The 27,889-nt window shown below is 40.5% G+C and overlaps 1 protein-coding gene across 1 annotated transcript; it reads right to left on the minus strand.

The window, feature by feature from the left end:
* Positions 1 to 118: 118 nt before the first annotated feature.
* Positions 119 to 27,753, minus strand: LOC136435518 (uncharacterized protein C12orf56-like). The gene is made up of 12 exons (XM_066429096.1): positions 27,533 to 27,753; positions 26,551 to 26,797; positions 10,264 to 10,992; positions 10,026 to 10,090; positions 8,894 to 9,035; positions 7,839 to 7,942; positions 6,692 to 6,781; positions 6,068 to 6,191; positions 5,587 to 5,661; positions 4,962 to 5,039; positions 4,130 to 4,311; positions 119 to 3,460 (listed from the first exon to the last, which is right to left on the minus strand). The coding sequence occupies exons 2-12, from the start codon at positions 26,776 to 26,778 to the stop codon at positions 3,343 to 3,345; spliced, it is 1,935 nt and encodes a 644-aa protein (XP_066285193.1). The 5' UTR covers positions 26,779 to 26,797; positions 27,533 to 27,753; the 3' UTR covers positions 119 to 3,342.
* Positions 27,754 to 27,889: the final 136 nt, after the last annotated feature.

Raw genomic sequence — 27,889 nt, forward strand, 5'->3', positions numbered from 1 at the left:
TCATGAGCAACTGTCAGTAACGCCGCCAGAAGCCAGAATACCGGGTTGGAATAGCAGGGCCGATGCGGGAGGTAACATACCGAGCAGTCGGGCAAAACGTGTTAAAGCAACCTCCTTGGTTAAAGCAAAACGACTTACAGTTACAACTCTTCGGCAAGACTTAACATGATGAACACTGTAACCTAGGATATTTCACCGGTAGAAAATTAATACCAAACGGTAACATTCTATCGCATTATAGATGTATCTTATATGGTAACAATGTCTTCAACTTATACACTGTAAAAGATCATAGAAAAGTTGAATTATACGATGATGCAATTATGGGAAATATTGCTGAGATAGTTTATGCTGGAGCTGTTACTTAGCCTGTGTACCATCCTCCGTAGTAACCTCTTGCGAAAAGATTGAGCCAGCAATTACTATACGGAGGATGATTCCCAGGCTAGCTGTTAACATGGAATTGAGCTAAATATGGCTGGAAGTTAACATCAAATATCTTCCCTCATAACAATTATACATTCATAGTACATCTCTTGATGTAGATTTGAATAAATCTGTCTCTGTAACATCTAATAGTCTAAGTCCTGAAAATGCATATTAGATCAATTTGTGTTATTTTCAAAATACATGTAATAAATGTCTATTTCTTTGGATTTTTCATCTCCAAAATGTCTGGATAGATTTCTATTTCTATTGTAACCATGAACCATGTATTAACAACCACGTGTCCATAACCACTTTAACAAAGCTTCAAGTAAATTACCTGTCATCAGTATAATACAATCAACTATTGCATGACATTGATTGTAGAACACTTAATAAGTGCTCATTGTCAATAGGTTGGTTGTCCATAGATTTTGGCAGCCAACAATTTAAATTTATGTGTAAGAATACACAAAGTCTCCCATATGACCTAAGTACAGACTTGCAATGTCATTGACCCCCATACTGAACAGTTCTGCACTGCCATTGGTTATCACACTTTGTAGCTCTACACTGCTATTGGTTACTGGAATGAAATTACAGCTCTCCATTCTGATTGGCCAAACAAGTACATTTCATTACATGTCACTGACCAAAAACTCATGACAGATAGAACACATATCTTTGGTGACAGAAGATGATAGAAATTGTTGGGAGTGACCCGAACTGTACACAATTTTAATATGTAACACATATCACATAAGTCAAACAGAGAATTTATCAACAGTAATATTTTTCATCAAACTTTACAGATAAATTTTCTTGAAGAAATGTATACACCTCTCTCTAGATACAATTAAAATTTCTTCAATTTCAAAAAAATGTTTTTTCATAAAATCAGACTCTTGAAAGCAAATCACACAGAAACAGATAGAAATTTTAAAACATGATGTAACAATAACATGATATTTGCCTTTAAAATGTCAACATCTTGACGTAAATTCTTACATGTATTGTCAAGAAAACAAGAATCCTATCATAAAACTGAGAGAATATATAGACAACTGTCTTATGGCAACAAAGCGACAAAGCATGTATATTCTCAATATATGCAGTCATGTACAAAATATGTATTTTTGGGAAGACAGGCAAGCAAGGCAGCCTGCTTGTAGTTTACTAACAAATTTGTTGATAGAATCTATCATCTCTACCATACAATTTGTCAGTGGGCTAAAATCCATCCTATTTTGGCATAGCAGCAAAGGAAGAGGGCCTCAGGCCAATGTCTCGCAGAGATTTGGAAGAACGACTGCATTTGAACAGTAGGAAAAGGCGAATAGTAGCACGGCAATGCTTTGGAAACATGTCTAAAATGGCACTTTCTGACAACAGTTCTTGCATACCATGCTGATTTTGTACAATAGACAACACACAAAATGATTGATACCATCATCATAACATGGTAAACAATACCTTCTCATTGAATGGAGCCCCCTGCTTGGACAAAAATCTAGTGTTTAACCTTGAATTCTATTATACTGTCCTTTGCTCAATACATTTATTGAAACATTATCAGAGCCACATGTGTCAACGTTCCCTCGGTACGCAAAGGGTTAAGCATGTAGTTTGCCCAGCAGGCGTCTTGGGTATGAAAGACCTCGGTCAAAGCAATGGCTACAGTTGTTTGGAAGACTGCAAAAACTGTAACCACTATTGAACTGAAAGAAACCATTGGAAGTAGAGATTAGCATTGATGGAAATGCAGCAGTCAAAATTTTGCCCTAAATTTTTCTAGCCAAGCAACACTTTTATTCACAAAATTTGATCTAAAAAACCTGCAACATGAAAGGATTTCGAGAAGCTGACAGAAGCTTGTCGGTAAAAAAGATGTTGATTCCATTGACATTATACAACAAGCCATACCTGTAGAAATATTGATATTAATAATACGATATGTAGGAAGAGCATAACAGTTGGCTCATGATGATACATTGGCCAACGTTGAGGTAATTATGTTTAAAATTACAATTTGACAAACTAAAATGAATTTATGAAATCAAAGTTCAGAAATTTCCCAATAAATTTTTTAAACTTAGTCTTGTTCCCGTTACTAATGCCTCAATCAGTTAGTTTTGACGTAATGGAATGTTGATTCGAATCTATTGCTTCTTGATTTACTGTATACATTCTAGTACTGTTGATGTTTTTGTCAGTATTGCAATTTGTCTGTATGCATAGTATGCTTGGTCATCTAATCTGGCCAATGAGAAGTTTTGAATAGTTCTACCAGGATAGAAGAAGACTAGATGGATAAGCTGGCATGTTTAAGAACAACAGTTGAACTGATATACTGTATTGCAACAATCAAAACTAACAGAAACCAACTCTTTATAAAAACTCTTTTAGGAGCTGGAATTTGTCTGCCATTCTAACTCTGTACAACGTTTTAACCTTTGTTGAAGAAATTAATTCTTTGCTTTTGTTACATTGTTCCTGATTGGACATAAAACTTTGCTGAGTCTCGTGGTATTTGCTGGTCACTTTGCTTTTCTTCTCCTGCAACATCCCTTTTTCTTGAATAGTTTGATCTGAACGTCTGCAACATCACAGGTGTTTGGATGGCAACACTGTGTCTTGAGGGGGGAATAGCACTGATTTTATGACACCTCGTGTTAAAACCTTTTTTTGAGACCTGATCACCAGATAAATGAAACTGACCCTCCCTCCATTTCTTGGAATGGTGTGTTCCATTGAGATAATATATAGACACATATAGCCCAAGTGGAACACACCATTTCAAGAGTAGGGTGGTGATGTTTGAATATGTTATGACTAATTTCATTGGTGAATAGGGCCTTGGGGGTTGGCAGGACTATGTCAATGTCAATGTCGTTGGCCATTGCCATTACCGATCCTCTAGCGATGCTTCTGCTGCACAAATATGGTGACCTGTCGTATCAGCTTCTGGGCAAGTCTGCTGATTGGGTAATACATGGGCAACTTCTCCTGAACCACTGGCCAAGTGATGAAGTACCTGACAGAGGGAAAAAAGACACAATGAGAAACACTGATTTCAGCATGTATACCTGGTTCTCTCATTTGCATGTTTGTGATCTTATTAGCATTTTTGTGACACCTTACTTGGGATGACTTACAAATTTCAAAACATGGCCAACTGCGCATGCTTGAGTGATGATTTAGCATATATAAACCTGGAAAAAATGCACTATAACATCCCTTAACCTTTTTTTTATGTAAGATGGAAGTGAAGACATTTTCTTCAAAGAACACAATGTGGCTATTTTCAAGCTATTGTCAAGCTGCCATTACAAGGTCTGGAGTCACATGTGTCAACGAAGAATGTCAATGTTCCTCAGGGAGGACTTAAAAAAAGTAATTTGCTCAAGAAACCTGACAAACGATAAGCAGAATATTGCTGAAAGTAAGAAAAAATTAAGTGGACTGCCAGAAACTTTGCCCTTATGTTATATGTTAACATTGCCACTTATGTTCTTTACAGGCTTGTCTCTAATGTGTTTAAGATATTAGCTATGATATACATAATCTTTAATTTGTTCCAACAGATGACAAACAAGGAATGCTGTATAAGCTGTAACTTGAATAACATTTAACTTCAGCACCAAGGACAGGCTTATTATGATATTTGGGCTTTTACTGTTTGTCTTCAAAGACATATCCTCACCTAAACTCCTCGGTGAAGTTGTCCCTGATATGGTTGGCAAGACTGGAGCCGTACTGGATGAAGGTGCTGAGAAGGTAGAACTGCTGGAAGACCAGGATCGCTTGTGACGGGGAGAGCGGGAGGGGGGTGGACGGCGACAGTAGCCTCATTGCACTGGCAACTAGCACATTGATGAAGCTCACCTAGAAAACAGAAAAAACGGTTTTAAAACTGTTACAAGAAGTAAAAAAGCTGTCAGCACCCCCTCCATTGATGTAACTTAGTATAGTCCATCATGAATATGGAATAAAGAGTGCTCTCAAGAAAGACAACCTGAAGAAATACGACCTCTTCTCTACCGGACCTGGAGTCGAGCACTCATCAATGTATCTTACTAACACAAGCCTAGCATACAAGGTTATAGCAGCATCTAAGGTCTCTGCCTAAGTCACTAAGGATGAAGCAACAAAAACACTTACTATCAGAAAACAATCCGTCTTTTGGGATAGGAAATTTCTTTACAGAGTAACACATAGAATAGATAAGAATGGAACAGAAAAGGACAAAACTATGGATGTCAATGTCCTGTTCTGAAATACACATGTAGCAACATCATCATGGTCAAAAAGATCAACCACTGATTTTGTTATCATAGAATAATAAAATCCATTGGGTTTATCTTATTGAAAAGAAGAAACTTGTTCCAACAGATGACAGACAAGGAATACTGTACATGTATAAGCTGTAACATGAATAACACTTCAGCACCAAGGACAGGTTTATTATTACAGCAGGGCTTTCACTGTACATTTTAAAACATTCATATTGGTTGAACTTACAAAAGAATACTTACAGACTGCTGCATGTTCTCTAATACCAGAAGCACCCAGGTCAAGTTCAGCATGTTACTATCGCTATCTCCAGATCCAGCCTACAACACACAAACACAAACAACGATAGAGAAAATTTCACACATTTGGCATGTGAAAGATGCAGAAATTTCTTTGCAGCCTTTAGAGATGCATATGAAAATGAAAAATAAAATGTGACCCACATCCCTGAAGGAACCTCGGGTATAACCTTGGGCTGTTCGTGCAACTGCACGGCGGCCTCGCCACGGCACGCATTTTTGGCCAAACACACCGAGTCACCCCTACTCTTCTCAATTGGGTCCTTTTACGTGCAGAGATTTGATGCTTGAGGCTTATGCCGAAGCTCCCCAGTACCCGGAGCCGCCAGCTTTAAGTCACCATTCGAAATGACAAATGCAATCCCTTACAACATGTCGACTCTAGGATCGAACTCGGGCCCCAGGATTCACGGAATTTGATCTAGATGGTGAAGCAGCGGGGTTGCGTTACCGCTTGCGCCACGGGGACATCATACATATATTAACTCTAAAATGTTCACCTGGACATTTTAATGCCAGCCCCAGTGTTGTGTGACAATGCTACAAAATTGAATGTACATGTACATACCTCGTGAGCGATAAGAATGATTTCAAACAGGACGGACGTGGCTACTTCGGAGTAATGACGGATCAGACTCTGGACCTGAAGAAGACATGCAAACAGTTAGGAATGAAGTATAAAACAATACAAAAACATGGACTTTGCACAAAGTAGTATACATTCTGTGAAATGCATGTTTGTTAACAGTTCTTTTGATATATATACCAAGTAAGTACACCACAAACCTTAAGTTTCTGAAGTTTCTGAAATACTTGAATTCAAATGTCTTTTTGGTACACATAAACAAGTATCAACAGTCAACATCAAAAATCCCAATACTGTATACAAGGAATTATTCATAACCATGACATTACTTTTCTTTCTAAGGGATATTTAATTTTCAATGTTTTAAAGAGGGCTTTTGCATTATTACTACTACTTATATTGCAAAAAAGGCAAGCCCCCCTCTGAAAGTTTTGAAATGGAATAGCCTGAAGGGTTCACTGACCTCTGGGTCCTCTGGATGTTGGATGTTGAGGGACGTCCTGAGTGCCTGAGTGCGAGGGCTGCGTGCTCGAATCCCCCCGGGACTGCACACCAGCATCTCTAACAGGTTCCGCAAGTGTTTTCCCCTGTGGATTCAAGATTTACGTTTCTTTTCACTGATACAGTAGGTAATAACAGTCATTGAAAAGCAGTAAAAATGACACTTTTTAACATATAAGATGCTAAGACCATGTTGATTTGATTATATGAATGACATCCTCTGGGAAACCTAAAACTGGTGCGAGTTGTGCGAATAAAAAAAGAAAGTTGTCTTCATTATGAAATCTATGTGGTCAGGAAGGATGAACAAAACTAAACACACAGAGTATGGCATACCGAAATATAGATTCTTCATTTTTGTTCTCTCAAAACTTCTTCTTTGACATTAGCATTTGTTTTTTGAATTACTTTTTGCCATTTACATCATGTATTTTCTCATTTTGTAGCTGCGTTGCTTAATTTACAGTATGGCTGGAAACTTTTTTTTGGAAACGGACAAAATTTGATGCGTGCGCGGATGTCATCCTAATAATCAAATCAACATGGCCTAACCTGGAACATGTGAATGATACATGTAGGTCTTTACCTTGTTGAATTGAGAACGACGACTCTGGAAGGCAGCACAGTCGTACCCCTGAACATGGTGCATAGCGTCTCTGCAACCTGAATGGACAACCTGTACAGAGTAACATGCAAGTGAAGGTTACTCCTCTGTGAAAGTATTAAGAGAGTGAGGAAGAGAAAGGCAACCTGTGTCTTGTAGAAGATAAGAGAATTAACTTGTCGGCAGCATCTTAGTAGATGAAACAGGGAAATAAAGTTTGTACAAGTCTGTGTATAGTGTATTTCTCTCTTTAGTTTATAAATACATTTTACATCTGTTATCATAAAAATCTCACACCCCAAACTACATGTAGGGTTGTGTACCTAAACTACCGGCCCGCCTGAAAGATCTGTTGCATATCAGTTATGCTGTCCCTAGGTGTCACTTTAGTCACCATTGGTGTCACATGAGGCCATGAGGTTAGGAGACCAGTCACAAGATAAGCATATACTTGGTGTAGATTTATATCGGTACAGTCCTGGTACTTTATGATCTCAGGTAATTTTCACGGTACAGAACTCAGGTACACAGTACAGGTATGCAGCCCTTCCCATGCCTGTGATCATGACACCCCCTCCATTTGGACCTCTGGGAAGAATGGCCATGTGTATATAGTTTTATGTCATGCCTGGGCCTGATACGGGTGTTCCGGACCGTGTGATAACTATCTGGATCACATAGGGTTCGGGAGTGTTATCACACAGGCTTCCATAGAATATTTCGAGTGCATTTCGAGAGCGCCGGTTGCGTCGCCGTTGGAAATTCGAGTACCGGATTCGGAGGTTAGAATCCACGTTGTTACAGCTTCTTGTTCTAGTACACAAAACTCCCTCAACTTCTGGCGCATTCCTCATTGAAATGTGTGTTTTCTCGGGTGGGTATGACCAAGGTATGACACAGTATATGAATAAAATACAACACGGTGTATTCCACATCACCCTCGGTCCCAGCCCTCCCGCAGATCGGATCTATCCTACCCGCGGTCGGGCTGGTACCTCCGGTGATACGGAATACCCCGTGTTGTATTCTATATGTACAGGCCGACAGGGCCATCCAAGGAAAATACAGGTTTCTACTCTACTCTACTACACTACTACCCTAGCCCAAACTGAAGCCGGAGGATACTCACTCTAACTCGTCGGCTCTGTTGTTCCGCTGCCCATGTCCCAGGGGCGTGGTGCCAGGCAGGTGCTTCTGCAGTTGTTTTATCAGGAACTGAAACAAGTCCCCTGACTTAAGGACAAGATTATAGAAGTCAGCCACTTGAGGACACATAATTGTTATCAAGTCAAGGCAGTTTTTGAGACCGTTAAGTTCCAAGGTGACGTGGGCGTGGTTAACGGTTAGAGCGTTGGGCTCAGAACCAACAGGTCCCGGGTTCGATACTCACCATGCCCCGACGTTGTACCCTTGGGAAAGACACTTTACACGACTTTCCCTGCCGATGGAGTGACGCCCATCGAGCCACTTTGGCTTATCTGTCAAAACGTGTGCCAAAAATACACTAGCCAACATCTGCACATTGCACCTTTTTTAAGTTCCAAGGCAGTCAGCTTTGATCAGCATCCTATATGAGCATACTTAGATTTACTGGTACAAACCAGATGGAATAAAGAAAGCAACACTAGTACTAGTGCCATGGGTTTTCCCAGCAGTTTTTGTTATCTGATGAAGCCTTATTACTGATGACCGACAGAAATTATGGCCGTCCCTATTAATATGTCTATATCTTCACAGACAAAATTGGCCTGTTCAATAAGAAAAAGACCGGAATCAGCAAATAACAGGTTGTTGGCAGATATTTTCAGCCCTTGTAGACCTATCATCAACAATATTACTAACACAGTATGATGTTTAGTGGGAAATTATACCTTGCTCAACACAATCATGTATAACACCTTGTCAAATATTATATAAGAATATAAGAGTAAAGAACATCTGAGCCATGGATACACGGAACAGGACCTGGTGTAAATACGCCATGCATATACATAAACACTGTAATTGGTTCATTTGAGCCTCAAACCACCGAGAAAGCCGCACACAAGGCGAAACTACTAAGTCTGGATGTGGGCCTGAATAAAGTTCTAAACGGGAACTATGTGGCTACAGCGTCTTTTCTGAAGATACGGCTTGAGGTTGCTCACTACTATTTGCCTACGCCATGTATGTAACGTTACTTACCTTCCAGAAAAGTTTCTTGAGCGTGAAGTATCGTTGAGCGGCCGTGTTGAGCTCCTGTAACAGACTGAACACCAGCTCTATCCCACTGTCATCTCCCAACAGCTCTCGCTTCAGCTGCTGGAACAGTAGCTCCAGCTGCTTGCTGTAGCGGGATTAGAACCAGGAACTCGTTCATTGCATTGTATAATTAGCAGGATTTTAGCTACGATTTATAAACAGGGTGTCCCAAAATTCTCCAACGGGCTCTATGGATCTAACAATTACCCAGTAGCTTGGCATGTCAATCAATTTTCATGCTGTCCCAGTGTCTGGTATGAGGAAAAAACAACAGTCGCAGTATGTCTGTGGGGAAGACATAATCATGTAATGTAATTACCAGAAAACAGGGTGTCCTCTAGCTGGGTGTCCCCTGCAAAAGGAGGGCATCTAATTTCTTTGTTTTCCTATAGTGTGGGGCGTCCAAAAGACGCCCTGAGGCCCTGCTAGCTAATAGCCTGATAGTTAGATAATTATAATGGTAGTGAATGTTTTAGATAGCATCCACTATCTCTCTGTCAGTCACTGACAAAACACTGTAGATGCTATCTGAAACATTTGACCAGTTGCTTGAGTAACTTTTGTATTGCTACAATATAACGAAACACATTGATCATTTTGCACATAAGATTTAACATCTATGTACAATGTAAGACAGGGCTGTCTCCAGGACCCGTCCTTCCATCCCAGGACGGAAATTTGCTTGTTGGGACGGAAAAAAATTCAACCCTGTCCGTCAAAAAATATCATTTACATGTCCTAAAACTGATGAAAATCTATTTTTGTAAGCTTGACAGATTCAACATTGAAAATCAAAAACATGGGTCCCAAACAACGAGTGGGACAGAAAAAAATTTAAAGCTGGAGACAGCCCTGATGTAAGACAACAAAATAATGCAAACAGATCTACATAAACCATATGATATTATCTTACATTTTGAGTGAATTCCTTTGTGGTAACTGTTAGTATAGTAGCTTTAAAATTCCCATTGTAATGTACACAAACATGTACTTGCACTTAACGTTGTATTCACATGCATATAAGAAGGCTTCGCAGTGCGTATACATTATAAAGTGACAGACTGTACACACATACCTGCCAGTACCAGCTGCTGTGGATGTGCCTTGGGGACTGTCTTCATTCAAGTCGTTGGTGGCATGCTATAGTAAACATATAATATCTTATCAGAACCGCAAGACAAATGATATCAAATCAAACCTGCAATATGGTATTCTTATTATGCAGGCAAATTTTCAAAATTTACCATCCAACCAAGGGTTTCACAGGTTGGTATTAATTTCTGCAGATCAGTGCCAGCTATATAACAACTTACAATCAGATGGGCATTCCAAGCTGACCGCAGCTGCATCAGCATAGGGGACTCTGCAGACAGCATGTACAGGTGAAGTTCCTCATCCCAGGAATCCCAGTCCTCGGAGCCATCACTTGAGTCCGACCCTAGCGAACGCGAAGACCCCGTATTGGACGCAGACGCTGCTTCCGAGTTTTTCGACGAGCTTCTTCTCCGCCCTGGGGTTTTTAAAGACGAGGATTGTCTGTGGTCTCCCTTGTCAAGCCCCAGGGGTGGGGGTAACGGTCTTCTTGAATTATTGCTATTTTTCGTGTTGTTGGGGCTTTGGGGAGCGGTGGGGAGCGGACGTGAATCTCGTCCCCCAGCTGAGCCCACTCTTCTCTGCTGCTGCTTGATTTCTTCCTTTTCTAAAGTCAAATCCCTGAGCTGAGACGTCGGGAGGGAATGCGAGAGCTTAGCCTTCTTTGGGACATCCCTCTCCGCCTCCCGTTTTGCCGCTTGCAAGGATGCTTCGTTGAAACTGACGCTGAGTTTGGACGATGTCCTGCGTGCTTTCTTCTCCTTTTTCGAAGAGGGCGAGTTCTCCGACAGCTCGAAGGGGTCTGGGACAGAGAGCTGGTGCGGGCTCCGTAGCGGCGTGGACGGGCTGGACGGAAAGGACGGCGTGGAGGGTTGCGCGCCATGACGTATGCAGATGTGCTGAGTCTCCGCCTGCTGGTCTCCTCCAAGGAATTCAGGAAAGTCATTGATCTGAGGAAAGGGAAAGAACAGTTGATTTATCAAATCATAGATATCACAGTTCAGACAACACCGCTATACATGTATGCGCTACAACACTACAATTTATGAGAATGAACAGTGACTGCCATTGCTTCATTTTACTTTAAAAACTTTGTCGGCGACTAATTCAGAGCAAATTATATATAACTTGTCGAGTACACTCTAGATCTAGTCATACATTGGCCAATAATAAAGGATGTGTGAAGATATGTTAAACTTAAAGTCTCAACTTTTGTACTTTCCCAGCTGGTTCAGTATCACAGCACTGAAGCCAGTCATTCAGGTATACTGTAAGAGCATACCTTGAGTAAACAACCTTCCTGTGACTGACTCACAGCTGTTGTATTCAATTTAAATTTTGATGCCATGGTTTGCCACCTTGTCAATAACTACAAACATACACCATCTGTATGAGCTGCTATCCAATGCGTTGCTAAACAAGCTGCTAGGGGGTCCAACCACTACTCTCTTACATCACAAGCTATCTGCCACCAAATAATCAAGACCATAGAATCATTATATAAGAATGTCCAGGTCAAAAGATAAAAAAAACTGAAGTTCTGCTGCAGTACCAAGGTCACATACCAGGAGGCCCAAAATCGACCTTGACCTTTGTCTCCCCAACACCTACATGTACATACGCACCAAATATCATTGTAATCCATCCAGACGTTTTTGAGTTCTGCTGACTACAATAGTCCAGAAACACAAACACAGAGACAGACAGACACACAGACACAAAGACAGACAGACACACAGACACGGCAAAACCAATATCTCCATTTTTCATGGAGATAAAAATAATAGGATTCTTTTTAATTGTTAGGTGGCTGTTTGAATGGCCCAGCTCCAAAGGTCACTGCTTATGACAAAGTTTACATGCAATGTTTACTTCTTACACGAGCAATTTACCTTGTTAACACTTATCAAGGGGTTGTTGAGCAAATGACGATGACAAAAGTTTCAACCGCTTGACACAGCAACTGTTGGGTATGTAAACCAAGTGTGCAAACAATCTACTATGTTCACTCCACTGATATACCCATATGTAGGCTTTGCATACTGACACAGCTTACTGTGACCTAGATACTAAAAGAAGTAAGGTATCATAAAGAAACAGTTAGATAATCATATACAATAAGTCACATATTAGTCTTTTCTCTAATAAAATGTTTATTGCTTTATTACCGTCTAGTTTGTGCAAACAATCTGCCATTTTTACTCCAGTTATATAAAACATGAGGGAAGCAGTGCATATAATATACCACGGCACGAAATCGAATATTTAAGGGAACTTTCCGAATGACGGAAACAAGAATTAAAGGTCGGGAAATATTTCAGCAGAGTTTACGGGGCCGTAAATGCCGCTGAAAGTAAGATTTGAGCTTTCCGCAACCTTTTCGCGTTCGTTAAGATGAATTAAATGAATACAATATCTTTCCATGGACTTGAAGCATCCTTATATATATCGTATAGATGAAACATTATATTACATCAGTAACCGATATATTCTCGAAGCAGTTATATTCTCTCCTGGGGACTAATAGTGTCTCGATTTCTAAAATCTTGGGGAATAGCTGATATACCCGAAACGGTCTTCGATCTTTAAGATACACCCATTTGCAGTTAACACCGATCCCACTTAAGAGATTTCTGTTACAGTCTTTTTTTTTTTAAATAACGCACGCGCGCACATTGTACGTCTACTTTGTAGCAAAATTAGACATATAGTCCATACCTATCTTCGTCGGAGTTGATCTTCTTTTATCCGTGTTTATGCTACAGCTTACAAAAAACAGCAGTTATATTCTTAGGTTTATCCCCCCTTTTATGTTTAGGTAGAGATAAGCTGTCGGAAAGCGGGCGTTTTCCCTCGCAGTTATTTCTACCTTTCCGATATCCTTCCGTTACATATACGCTCGGTTTACATAATCCAATCTTATGTTTAGGTAGAGAAAAGCTGCCGGAAAGCGGGCGTTTTCCCACGCAGTTATTTTTACCTTTCCTATATCCTTCCGTTACATGTAGGATCGGTTTACATAGAAGGGGGGGAGACCTCCCCCTTTTATGTTTAGGTAGAGAAAAGCTGTCGAAAAGCGAGCGTTTTCCCTCGCAGTTATTTTTACCTTTCCGATATCCTTCCGTTACCATTAAGCTCGGTTTACATAACCCCCTCTTATGTTTAGGTAGAGAAAAGCTGTCGGAAAGCGGGCGTTTTGCCTCTTATTTATTTCTACCTTTCCCATATCCTTCCGTTACATATAGGATCGGTTTACATAGAAGGGGTGAGACCTCCCCCCTTTTATGTTTAGGTAGAGAAAAGCTGTCGGAAAGCGAGCGTTTTCCCTCTTATTTATTTCCACCTTTCCGATATCCTTCCGTTACGTATAGGATCGGTTTACATAGAAGGGGGGAGACCTTCCCCCTTCTATGTTTAGGTAGAGAAAAGCTGTCAGAAAGCGGGCGTTTTCTCACGTAGCTATTTTTACCTTTCCGATATCCTTCCGTTACATATAGGCTCAGTTTAAATAGCCCACTCTTCTGTTTAGGTAGAGAAAATTTGTCGGAAAGCGAGCGTTTATCCTCGCTATTATTTTTACCTTCCCGATATCCTTCCGTTACATGTAGGATCGGTTTACATAGAAGGGGGGGGGGGGGACCTCGCCCTTTTATGTTTAGGTAGAGAAAAGCTGTTGAAAATCGAGCGTTTTCCCTCGCAGTTATTTCTACCTTTCCGATATCCTTCCGTTACCATAAGGCTCGGTTTACATAATCCCCTCTTATGTTCAGGTAGAGAAAAGCTGTCGGAAAGCGAGCGTTTTCCCTCTTATTTATTTCCACCTTTCCGATATCCTTCCGTTACATATAGGACCGGTTTACATAGAAGGGGGGAGACCTTCCCCCTTCTATGTTTAGGTAGAGAAAAGCTGTCAGAAAGCGGGCGTTTTCTCACGTAGCTATTTTTACCTTTCCGATATCCTTCCGTTACATATAGGCTCAGTTTAAATAACCCACTCTTCTGTTTAGGTAGAAAAAAGTTGTCGGAAAGCGAGCGTTTATCCTCGCCATTATTTATACCTTTCCGATATCCTTCCGTTACATGTAGGATCGGTTTACATAGAAGGGGGGGGGGGACCTCGCCCTTTTATATTTAGGTAGAGAACAGCTGTCGAAAAGCGAGCGTTTTCCCTCGCAGTTATTTTTACCTTTCCTATATCCTTCCGTTACATGTAGGATCGGTTTACATAGAAGGGGGGGAGACCTCCCCCTTTTATGTTTAGGTAGAGAAAAGCTGTCGAAAAGCGAGCGTTTTCCCTCGCAGTTATTTTTACCTTTCCTATATCCTTCCGTTACATGTAGGATCGGTTTACATAGAAGGGGGGGAGACCCCCTCCTTTTATGTTTAGGTAGAGAAAAGCTGTCGAAAAGCGAGCGTTTTCCCTCGCAGTTATTTTTACCTTTCCGATATCCTTCCGTTACCATTAAGCTCGGTTTACATAACCCCCTCTTATGTCGAGGTAGAGAAAAGCTGTCGGAAAGCGGGCGTTTTCCCTCTTATTTATTTCTACCTTTCCCATATCCTTCCGTTACATATAGGATCGGTTTACATAGAAGGGGTGAGACCTCCCCCCTTTTATGTTTAGGTAGAGAAAAGCTGTCGGAAAGCGAGCGTTTTCCCTCTTATTTATTTCCACCTTTCCGATATCCTTCCGTTACGTATAGGATCGGTTTACATAGAAGGGGGAGACCTTCCCCCTTCTATGTTAAGGTAGAGAAAAGCTGTCAGAAAGCGGGCGTTTTCTCACGTAGCTATTTTTACCTTTCCGATATCCTTCCGTTACATATAGGCTCAGTTTAAATGACCCACTCTTCTGTTTAGGTAGAGAAAATTTGTCGGAAAGCGAGCGTTTATCCTCGCCATTATTTTTACCTTTCCGATATCCTTCCGTTACATGTAGGATCGGTTTACATAGAAGGGGGGGGGGACCTCGCCCTTTTATGTTTAGGTAGAGAACAGCTGTCGAAAAGCGAGCGTTTTCCCTCGCTGTTATTTCTACCTTTCCGATATCCTTCCGTTACATGTAGGATCGGTTTACATAACTCCCTCTTATGTTTAGGTAGAGAAAAGCTGTCAAAAAGCGAGCGTTTTCCCTCGCAGTTATTTCTACCTTTCCGATATCCTTCCGTTACATATAGGATCGGTTTACATAGAAGGGGGGAGACCTCCCCCCTTTTATGTTTAGGTAGAGAAAAGCTGTCGGAAAGCGAGCGTTTATCCTCGCAGTTATTTCTACCTTTCCGATATCCTTCCGCTACATATAGGATCGGTTTACATAGAAGGGGGGAGACCTCCCCCCTTTTATGTTTAGGTAGAGAAAAGCTGTCGGAAAGCGAGCGTTTATCCTCGCAGTTATTTCTACCTTTCCGATATCCTTCCGCTACATATAGGATCGGTTTACATAGAAGGGGGGAGACCTCCCCCCTTTTATGTTAAGGTAGAGAAAAGCTGTCGGAAAGCGAGCGTTTATCCTCGCAGTTATTTCTACCTTTCCGATATCCTTCCGTTACATATAGGATCGGTTTACATAGATGGGGGGAGACCTCCCCCCTTTTATGTTTAGGTAGAGAAAAGCTGTCGGAAAGCGGTCGTTTTCCCCCGCAGTTACTTTTACCTTTCCGATATCCTTCCGTTACATATAGGATCGGTTTACATAACCCACTCTTCTGTTTAGGAAAAGAAAAGCTGACGGAAAGCGAGCGTTTATCCTCGCCGTTATTTCTACCTTTCCGATATTCTTCCGTTACCTTTAGGCTGGGTTTACGGTGCTCCCAGTTTTATAAAACAACGTGGAACATTGAGCTAACAATTCCCCCGGATTGCTAATCTATAGGTCGGCGGGCATACTGTCTTTGGCCACCGCACAAATTCGCCCAGTCCGCGGATCGAGACACATTTGGCAGATTTGTGTATTTTTGTTCCTTGTTTTGTATCAAAGCTCATCAAATAACGCGTGTTCTCACGCAGTTTTCCTTTTTATAATCTACATGTATAAGTAACTTATAGAAAGATCGCCGCTAACAGATGACAGTTGTCGCTCACGAGTGTTGTTGTGTTCGGGTCAAAAGCGTAACGCAAGGACGTCTGCTTTTCAACTGCAAATTTATACAGTGTGAAGCCGTAAACAAGCTGGGGCGGTACGTTGAGATGGTAATGAAACATCTCCATATTTACTAGCGGAATGCCATGTGACAGGGCATTACCCAATGACAGACAAGGGTGGCTTTTTCAAACTAACCGTATATCCCAGAGACAGAGATTGTTTACAGCGAGGACAGCTCATGAAGGAAGTTTGAACTCAGTCGTTTCAACCCACGACGGCAAGTTATGGCCACGACGTTGTTCTTACCAACCGGAACCCGGACGGAAAAATGTAAAGCTGGGACAAGGACATCAGTCTGTACAACTTGGTGAAACCAAGGCGGTTTCATAGGATTATACTTCCTAGGTGAAACCAAGGAGATTTTGGTGAAACGGATCCGGAGTAGGATGGAGATGCTGAACGGGGCATGCGGGCACGCGATTCGGGACGGGGAAATCATTACTTTGTTGTATCTCCTAATCTACCCGGTACCAGTGGAGACAACGGTTAAACAACGGCGTGAGTGAAATCGGAACCTTTCTACCTGTCTTGATCGGAACTATTCCTGGCGACTCGCCCAACACTGGGACCGGAATCGTGGACTTGGAAATGGCGCAAAATGGTGAAGGGAGAATTAACCGACAATGTGAGATTCTGATCCCTCGTTGACCGCGTCAAGTACAAGTTAGAATTTAACGACTGATGACGAAACCGCAAGTACCTAGTAAGTGTTATTCAACCCAAAATGATTGTATTATTACTATTCACTCTATTTGGCCAATTTCTACTATTTTCCTAGCGATCCGCGGAGCCTGGTAGAGGCTAATAAGATACTAGCCTGAATGCCAAGAAACCAAGAAATATCTATCGTCAAGAAAGATATTTTAGAGTTGGGGGGTCTGGCATCCAGGCTAATAAGATACGGGAGGGAAGAAAAGTTAGTGTTAGGGGTTACGTTTTGGTGTCGATGTAATAGTTAGCTAGGGTTGGAACTTGGAAGTACATTGTAATAGTCAGTAGTTGGGGTAAAGAATAGCCTGAATAGTTTATCAATGTTTGGGATAAGGTGACATTTAAAAAAAATGAAACTGGTAGTCCATATGTAAGAAATCATTTATTCCATTTTGTATGTGTATATTTGTAAAGGTGGGGAGGGGTCTCGCTATAATGGCGTAACACGTTTTTGTGCAGTATTATCATCTTTGAAATAAATTGTTCTAAACTTTTATCGGCCCTGTTGCCTTTCATATTCATATTTACCTGTCTATGTAAGGGTTCGGAATGTTTAAGCCATCCGTAGCAAGTTAAGTCGTCGTGAAGCCCCCGTCACAAATAAGACATGCAGCTCGGCCGACGTGCTGGCGAGCTTCAAATGTGCATTTTCGGCCGAAGAACGGCCGACGTCCTGTCGATTACGCGGGCTTCGGGCGATTTTTAGAAATAAAAGTTGGTCCAGATATTGGCCTTCTACCAGGTTAGTCGATACTGACTTCGTCCATGTTCAAGAGATGGTACCATCTCATGGGGGATTTTTAGTTTTTAGTGTTCGACGGACGTCGCGCGAGATTTTCATTGGAAAATACTGTCGACGCTCGGGCGATTTTGAAATTTGGCGAGCTTCGGGCGATCTACAAATTCGGCCGACGCTCGCATGAATTGTGACGCCGGCTTGAAGGATTAAATTAGATACTGTGTAATGAAAAAGGAAACTTATTGTAGAGCATACGTTTTAGCACGTTAAGCTCGTGTTTTTAGCACGTTTAGCTCGTGTTTTTAGCACGTTAAGCTCATAAAAAGGCTACAGAAAACACCAGGAAAGGTGTAGCTTTAGGTAGTCTTTTAGGCTGCGTGAACGGCACATAAACGTAGGGAAATAGTGACGGAAATAGATTATAAAGATGGACGAAAGATTACGGAAATGTCTCAAGAAACTTACACTTTCCGTGTTGGATCTTCCGTAAAGGTACGGAAAATTGTCCATAACGACGCCTTTACGCCTTGCAGATACAACGTTTGTAGCACGTTAAGGTCTTAAAAAGATCACGGAAAGCCCGAGGAAAGGTACAGCTTTAGGTAACCTTTCAAGCTTTGTGAACGGCACATAAACGTAGGGAAAATCCTGACGGAAATGGGTGATAAAGATGGACGAAAGGGTACGGAAAGGTCTCAATAAGCTAAGAATTCCGTATTGGAACGGACGGAAAAATTGTACTTAACGACGCCTTTACGCGTCGAATAGTCGCGTAAATACACGTGAAGAAGTGCAGAAACGTACCTGAACGCACGGAAAGATTGTCCATAACGACGCCTTTACGCCTTGCAGATACCACGCTTGTAGCACGTTAAGGTCGTAAAAAGGTCACGGAAATACCGAGGAAAGGTATACCTTTAAGCAACATTTCAAGCTGTGTGAACGACACATAACGGCAGGGAGAATCGTGGCGGAAATGAATGATAAAGATGGACGAAAGGGTACGGAAAGGTCTCAAGAAACTTACACTTTCCGTGTTTCAACGTACCTAAAAATTGTCCTTAACGACGCCTTTACGCGTCGAAAAGTCACGTAAATACACGTGAAGAAGTGCAGAAACGTACCTAAACGTACTTCCGGAAAGGGCATCTTATATGCAAAATTTAAGCAGACGTACAGGGGTCGTTAAGTTGCGGAAATAGTGAATAAACGTCACGTTTACGCTGCGTTTAAGTATGCTTAAATACCAGATTTCGTGCCGTGTACTAGTAGATACTGGACCTTTTACTTTTAGTGAAACCTGTCATATGTATTATCAGTGATATTAATAATGTTTGAATAAAATTAACATTATTTCCTTCACTGATGAAAAGTGTCAGGTGGACACTTGAAACGTCTGAATAAAAAATGCGGTAATACTGTGGTAAAGATTCAATTTTAATCTTCATTTCCTGGGCCTGGATGAGTAATATTCACAAGCGCATTGATATCAATCTTTTCTCTAAACATATTGCTTTCTCGTTTTTGTGTAACTTTACGTTGACGCGTCAGTACCATTTTCAGCAATGCCAGTCCATGTAATTTCAAGACAATGCTTGATGTTAATGATGTTAATGTGGATATGTCTGTTTTTATATATCAAATTTTCAATGTATATTTACCATTTTAACTACTAAATTACTACATACTTTGACAAGATTTGAAAATTTTGTTATGCCCCAGCAACAATTCAGCCAATTGGCTGCCACTGTGGGAAACGTTTTAGCTTGGATCAAATAAACCATCGATATTGTCTTCTAGCGTTCACATTCTGATTGGCTCACCTCATCAATGAATAACAACCCAAGTGGTACAAGTTCTGGTTCTTGTCAAATTTCTGCTGGTAATAATAATAAGTCGTTGAGAATTACCACATAGTGTATTAATTATTCATTCTGGTGGAAAATAGAGCCTGATGTAACGTCTGGTTATCTTATTGTTTATTGTTCCAACATATCAATGATACATGCACACAATTACCTCATGTACAATGTAACTGTAAGGCACTACATCATCATTCATTGTTTGACAACCCTGCTTCTAGATGTCAAAGTCAAGTTCAAATTAGGTGGAGAAAAGTAATGTTGATGTGTGGTGAAAAATATAAGTATGAAGTACGGAATTCGCCACAAAATTGTTTTCTGCATAATTCTTATTTCCCTTGCCAGTCTGTCAGCCCCTCAAAACAGACATAAGTTTGCATGCAAATATCTAATGATAACTTCATTGTAAAACCCGCTGTTGTTTTAAACAAAAATAGGTGCCAGGTGGCGTGATGTTGATTTTTTTGTTTATGATCTGTCCATAGCAACAAGTAGTGTAAACATTAGCTTTAAACAAGCATTGCCCTAATTCGGTGAGACACGCAATCAAGTATGCGGAGTTGCTGTGCAAGAATGTAGTACACATAAGACTGCAATAAATTATAGTGAAATGGGATATTCTTAAATGTGAAATATCTTATCCCTCATTGAATTATCTGGAACAGCCGTAAAGTATGGTAGTAAATTGCTGATGGTTATAACTCATTATACAACATTTTTCAACTAATCTGACACCTTCCAAGTTTATAGCAGACACCTGTACAGTAGACACCTGTTTAGTGGACACCTGTATAGTAGACACATGTATAGTGGACACCTGTATAGTAGACACTTGTATAGCAGAACCTGTACAGTAGACACCTGTACAGTAGACATCTGTACAGTAGACACCTGTATAGTAGACACCTGTACAGTGGACACCTGTATAGTAGACACCTGTATAGTGGACACCTGTATAGTAGACACCTGTATAGCAGAACCTGACAGTAGACACCTGTACAGTGAACACCTGTACAGTACACACCAGTACAGTAGACACCTGTACAGTGGACACCTGTATAGTAGACACCTGTATAGTGGACACCTGTATAGTAGACACCTGTATAGCAGAACCTGACAGTAGACACCTGTACAGTGAACACCTGTACAGTACACACCAGTACAGTAGACACCTGTACAGTAGACACCTGTATAGAAGACACCTGTACAGGGGACACCTGTATAGTAGACACCTGTATAGCAGAACCTGTATAGTAGACAACTGTATATTAGACACCTGTACAGTAGACACCTGTACAGTGGACACCTGTATGGTAAACACTTTTATGGTGGACACCTGTATATTTAGTAGACACCTGTATAGTAGACACCTTTACAGTAGACACCTGTATAGTAGACACCTGTATAGTAGACACCTTTACAGTAGACACCTGTATAGTAGACACCTGTACAGTAGACATCTGTACAGTGGACACCTGCATATAGTAAACACCTGTACAGTAGACACTTGTATAGACATCCTTGAAATTAAGCCCCTATGTCTTCAAGAAAGAGATTAGACAACTCCAGACATAAAGCAGGTTTAATCTACTGGGATTATACAACAGTTGCAATGTTGTATGTTGTTGCTAGGTTGTTAAGTATCTCAAGGCTGTAACTGCAGGGTGTGGCGTCAGGGTAAAAGCATCGTGGCACGCAACAGGGCCACTGTTTTCAACCATTACCCTACTTTTCAATTGAACAGCAAATGTCTATAGTAAGTGTCTCCTATGATTATAAGGTTCGGGCTTGTCTCCAACATTATAAAACTTGTGCAAGTCTCAGTGACCACCACTACATAAGAACCACCTGGCCAATGCGTGACCACTTTTTGGTGGTCCCTAAAATATAAGGTTTGGGCTTGTCTCCAACATTTTAAAACTTGTGCAAGTCTTAGTGACCGCCACTACATAAGAACCACCTGGCCAATGCGTGACCACTTTTTGGTGGTCCCTAAGATAATTTTTCCCATTGACAAAAGTATTACTGTAAATCCATTTAATAATGCGGTTGGTAATCATAATGGTTGGGGGGAAAGGGAGTAGTTCACTGCATTTGATTTTAACGGTGGGAACAAACATCACTGTCTCAAACGAATATTTGCAATGATGAAATTTTAGCGGTTTACTAGTGACCATTAAAGTAGCTGAAATTAAGTTCCCGTTAACAAATGAAGAATTACAGTATTAAGAATCCAGTCTATAGTGACCACTTGTCCACATACATGTAGACTAGATCTTATTGGTCCCCCGAGTGGTCTTTTTATTTCTAATCCTGAAAATTACATCATTGAGTCAAAGTGGTTAAGTCATGCTGAAGGACAGGCTGCAAATTTGAAAACCATAGCAAAAAATGTTTGCACGTTTTTTGTCGTCATTGTAATCCTCTTTGCTTAATTGTTCCAGTCATCACGGGCTGATTGTAATGCCCTGTTTCTCTTCATCGCTGACAGTTGAAGGTCGAATAGACAAAGGTCGTGTAATAACTTCCTGAGTAACCTTGACAAAACGCAATTATTGATTTTTTCGTACCAGTTCATTTGGCTTCACCACAAGAAATGAACAGTGCCAATAACAAGAAACCAGCAGTATAAAAAAGGGCAATGAGTCTAGCAGTGCAGAAACACACACACACTCCTGTTTGTGCCACTTGCAGGAAAACAGGAAACAACTTCCAGTTACAACCCCACTAGCGGCTGCAACAGCTGAGTGATTGTTGAGCAACCAAAGATTTGAATTTTGTTTTTTTACCTTTTTTGTGTTTGGTTGTCTCTTGAATCATACTTTTTCATCAAGCATCATTCTTTAGTATGAAATCAAACTCAAAGGGTAACACAAATCCAATTTCTGTCGCGGGACAGATGGAAGATTTAATAAAAAGACTTTGAATAAGACTTTGAAGGAGAATGACGAATAATAGAACACAAACTTTAAGGTATATCTGAGTCAACGTTTTTACAGAGAACACACACATATGTTCCCAGGAACATGTGAATATGCAAATTGGCTTGAGGTCATTCATAAATCCCTCTCCCTTAGCAAAGTCAGCAAACATCCCCAACCATAAGTAGATTACAGTTAATCACTTTAACTGCCTGACCAATAGGATGGGAGAATCATTCTTTGTCTGATTGACCTGACTTTATAGGGAATTACTCTTAACAGTACCGCGTTGTGTTGGCTTGAAGTAATCATGTTACGGTATCTTGCCTTTCGAAGATTATCTTTAAGCTGTAACATTACGGTAAGCACATTATTATATCGAACTTGGCACTGAACTTGAAGGCAGCTGCTGACACATCAAGTTTATTGAGTTCCAGCTAACTTAGTTGTTATACTACTGTATTGCACTCCTTTCAACGCCTAATGTAAAATTGGCTTTGCAAGAAAACCTTGGTTCAGTACAATCAGGGCTCGAAATACTGTGTGCATGTGCACCTTTGTGCACCCAACATTGGAGCTGTGCACCTAATTTTTTGACAGTGCGCCTAGATAGTTTTGTAGGCTATAGGGTAGAGGTAATATAGTACACAAGTATACAGAACATTCTTGAAATTTAAGTATCAGAAAAGTAATATTACTTGTAACCGTTGTAACTTTGTTTGATGTACATATATTACTTTAAATTTTTGAAGATTTAAATTTCAAATTTCAGATCAAAATTCTTAAAAAGAGGCAGTAGGGTTTGTAAATACGGTTTGCTGAATAGATATTCTACTTTACTTTATGTTGTGCACCCGAAGTTATTTCCGTGCACCTTAGGTGCACCAGTGTACCTATTCCCAAATATGAATTTCGAGCCCTGACAATAGATCTCAAAACATCCATAACATGCACATATGTTCATTATATGATAATTCAAAAAAATTGACCTGTAAGTAACCTTAATACACATTTATCATCTTGATCACAAAATCAATAGCTTTATGAGACGGCGATTATCACTCAATGAAGGTTACAAGATAAAACGCAAGCAACTACAAACAGTACAACTTCATATTTGTGAATAATCAACCAGTTGTACTAACCCCAACATTCTTTAGCTGTGAACAAAGTCCTCTCCCAAACAGAGTGTGCAAATAAAGAGAATTCCTACACAATGCTTGGCTCCCCCCAGTTACTAATGGTTCCAGATTACCTGTTGAGCTGGAATCTATTTGTACCTCTATTTGTACAGAACTCTCAGTGACTCCTGTATTGAAGTACTACAGTACACATACCAGTCTTCAGCATTCCAAGAGATAATCAAGTTACTATCATGGACGAATGGGATCGTCTGTCTCATCTTTTTTTTAGATTTTCACACATGGAGTCATGCTATAAACAGTATATGGTAGCATAATCATTATGTCCTTGACAGGTTTACGAGAGTGGTTTGGCAATGATGCATGAAAAATATAGACTAAGGTAGATTCAATAGACTGCAACTAATAATATTACATTGTCAGGAACACCACATACTGTATAACATACAGTCCAACCTGTACAAATGATCAGCTCTACATGAAGACCACCTGGCCAATGTGACCACTTTTTGGTGGTCCCTTAGACAATTTCCCCATTGACACAAGCATTAAGAATCCTGTCTATAGTAACCACCTGTCCACATGGACCAGATTGTATGTGTCCCCTGAGTGATCTTCTTGAGTTACTAAATTTTGACTGTAACAACTGATGATATACATTATTCCAGTGTGAAATTATACCATCTTGAGGAACCTATAGATAATTACAATGATAACATGTCATGAGTCCTTGTTTTATGAAAAAAAAACTCTATTTTGCTACATAGAATCTACAATGCATTTTTGTAGTTTGAATGTGGACATTTCCATCTTGAGAGAATGGATCAACCAGATGTTTAAATCTAACATCTGGACTGACAGTTGCATCCATTTGGTTTCCATAGCGATAAACATTACAGAGATTATAGTCTCTCCTGGCAACCCGCAAGATGTGGGGAACTGTTTTGACGACCCAAGCCTTTGGAGTTTGGCGGCATATTTTGACTGTAGATCAAGGCTTTTGGAGTCATAGCAGTGGATTGGGTTTGACAAGAATTTTGAGTTTCAAGTAATCCTATCATGATAGTAACTTATTTAAATTTTCAACAACCTTAAAGTTTGTATAAAACATTGTCCGATAACGTTTAACAACAGTTATAGTATTATTCAAGTAACATGCAGAAAATATATGTTTGCACTCACATAACCCTTCTCTTGTTATTGAACATTGCACCACCAAAAGATTTTTTGCATAATCCAATTATGACTGCCAATGACGTCAAAGTAAACATGGCAACCAGTTTAGAAACTAGTACTGTGGTTTGCCAAAAAAACATACTTTTGAGAAGCAAACAGTGGTAAATCATTGTGATTTCATGTAACTGCAAGATATTAACAATATTTCATTTTATGGCTCCTCAAATGTAGTAGTACTACTTTTTTTTTTTCTTGAGCCGCCGATATTTAAACAGTTCAAGCCTTATAAAATACAGTGTACCATTCAGAACAGACTAGCACCAGGACTGTGTACACTGTAATTCAGTAAGCTTCAGTCTGCAGACAGCACGCTCATTCACACGCCATGCATGTACAACACACAAAAGATGCATTGAGAAATGCCATCAAAAATAGCGGCTTACAGCATACTGAGGCGTGTCACATGTACACGGAATGCAGGTTTCTACCCGCTTTTGTGGACAGCAACAATAAAGAATGTTTTTCTTCAATGGAGTCCATTCTCGTCTGAACAAAATGGAACTAGATGTTATAAAGGTAGCATTGTCGTCAATTGAGATTTTAGTGAGAAGTAACAGCTCCTTGAAATAGTATTTTTGTCATATAAATTATGTGAATCATACATATTGTACAGAGTCTGTTCATGTATTTTTTAGTCTGTTAAGTTGCAAGGTGGCGATATTCTTTAAATTTCCTACAGTCTCAAAATTTTGTTGATATTTCATGAGCAAGCCCTGGCAAGTGAGCTACATCCTAGCTTCTTCACTGTTCAAAGTAAAAAAAAACACATAAAAAACTAAAAATATTCCAATAAAGAATTACGTGAATACAAATTTGTCAAGACCTTAACCCAATTACTAGTATACTTCTTATGGCTGAGCAGACGGCAAGCGTTTCAGGGCTTAAGAATTCACCAGACATATTGAAAATACAGCGAATGACCTTTCGCGGTTTAGTATCTCAAAATAGAGCTGAAGTGGCTTTCGACGGTGTTGTTGTGAACCATATGTGAAATGGCTTTGACGTGACAGCGTATAAAAACGATCATACGTCTTGCTCCATTTGTGTTTCTAACGTGAGTGGATAAAGGAATCATGAAAAAACTACTTTTTGCAGATCATTTCATACTTTTATGTGCTATGTAAACCATCGATGAAGAGAAAAAACGCTGAGTTGCTCCCATAGGTATTTCAAATAGACTTCTAAGGCAGTCACATATCCTTTGTATCATCATGCTGTATAACTTGATCAAATGTTTGCATATTACTGTGTCAGCAGACAGCAAAGTTCAAAGTCTTTTTCTTTTCTTTCTGAAACCTCTAAGGTGAATCCACTTGTCTTAGATCATTTCTTCCTTTCCCTTTGCATCTTCACCTTTGCTGTGATCAGTAAATTTCCTTATGGACTGATAATGTGTGATATGCTTCCTATAGCCTTACTCACAAAATAATATTTCTAGACATCCATAATTTGACTTGTTTTCTTATATGTTTTCATGTAACATATGTTTTTGGTTCTGTATACTTTGGGTTACGTGTGTTACTTACGTCTCAAGAATTCTTTGTTACAATTTTGTCATAAGTTTATTTTCAATGCAGTGTTTAACCTCCTTGCAATTGGTTAACCTCCTTGGTTAAACTGATGATTTCACTGTTTTGTAGTCTGGGCCCCATTGAAAATCAATTTGCCACCCAGCTGTCTAAAAATTCAATAGATAAAAAACCAAAATAAATTTAAGGTGTTTCACGTGACAAAGACAATAGATTTCACACTCACCAGCCTGATGGATACGATGTCTTTCAGCTGAACAGCTGGTTGGATGACACGTGGAGGGTTCTCCGTCAGGTACACGCAGTCGTCCGTCAGGATGACGAAACTGAAGTTCTTGTCCACGATACACTTGTGCGTGGCCAGCACCCTGTCGTACTGCCGCGGGTCGAAGCTTCGTCGCAGGAAGGCGTCGAGCTTGGCGTTTCCCCCGGTGGGACTCCCATGTGCCGCCATGCCACGGTCCGTCACATCACTGCGCGGGAGAAAACGAGCGTGAAACGTACCATAATTGGACGGAAACCTGAATGGCGCGCAACAAAGGAAGCAACCTTGATCCACCCACAATGCAACTGGGAGATACCTTTATGATTTTGAAAGGTGTAATTTTTCTTTGATGTCGTGAGGTATGAATTATTGACTGAAGCATGCATGGGCCCACCACCTGTTTCATGTGCCTCTACAGGCCTCCATTCCTTATGTAAATAACTGCACTTAACTAGCAGTCCCGTGTTTGATTGGTTTTCCATGTAATTAGATTATGTAAAAAGGGGGCAGGCATATTAGACAACATAAACCACCTGTCACAACAGGTACAGGTAGCTTGTAGCTGCTGTTTACGACCATACAGATGTCAAACTACTGTAGCTTTGGAATTTCATCGCCAGATGTTAAGTCTCATGTTAGGTCCCTGGCTTGAAAATTTGGCTATTTTTGAACGATGTTTGTAAGACGAAGAAAGACGACTTGATGAAAAAAAAATAAGACTCCGAAAAAAATAAACAGAAAAGACAATAGGCTATCCCCGCTGTTGTATACATTCCTGAAATGTGGCTGAAACTTTCGTGACTCTTAACGATCGACAACGAACGAGAGCTACTGTTACCACAAGCTGTGACCGACGAAAACATGTTGTAAAGTGCAGTAAACGTTACCATGTAAACTTTTATGTTCAGTTCGAGTACCGCCCCCCTCCCCCCACACTACGTACCGTGACTCAAAATCGCTCCGCTCGACTTTGCTCCACGACTCAGCACTTTGTAACTTTTTATCGGCGTTGCTGTCCCTTCCGACCGCCTGCTAGGACTGAGGGAGCCCCGGTGGGCGCGCCAGGTCGACTACGATCGCCAGTTTGACCCCGCTTCACCCAGCAAGTACTACTGGAAGCTTGTCTGCCGCCATGGTAGTTCCATTACGTCAACATCCCGGCGCCGCTGATTGGCTGTCGCGTTTCCCGCCAACAATAGGTAACAGGTGTATGGGTGGGCGGGGCATCAATGGACAAAGGCACAAAACGGAAGTGTGCTGCAGAACGGTTTTCGTCACTTAAGGGCCTTAAGGAGTTGTT

This window comes from Branchiostoma lanceolatum, chromosome 5 (genome assembly GCF_035083965.1).
Source record: "Branchiostoma lanceolatum isolate klBraLanc5 chromosome 5, klBraLanc5.hap2, whole genome shotgun sequence".
NCBI classification, from domain to species: domain Eukaryota; kingdom Metazoa; phylum Chordata; class Leptocardii; order Amphioxiformes; family Branchiostomatidae; genus Branchiostoma; species Branchiostoma lanceolatum.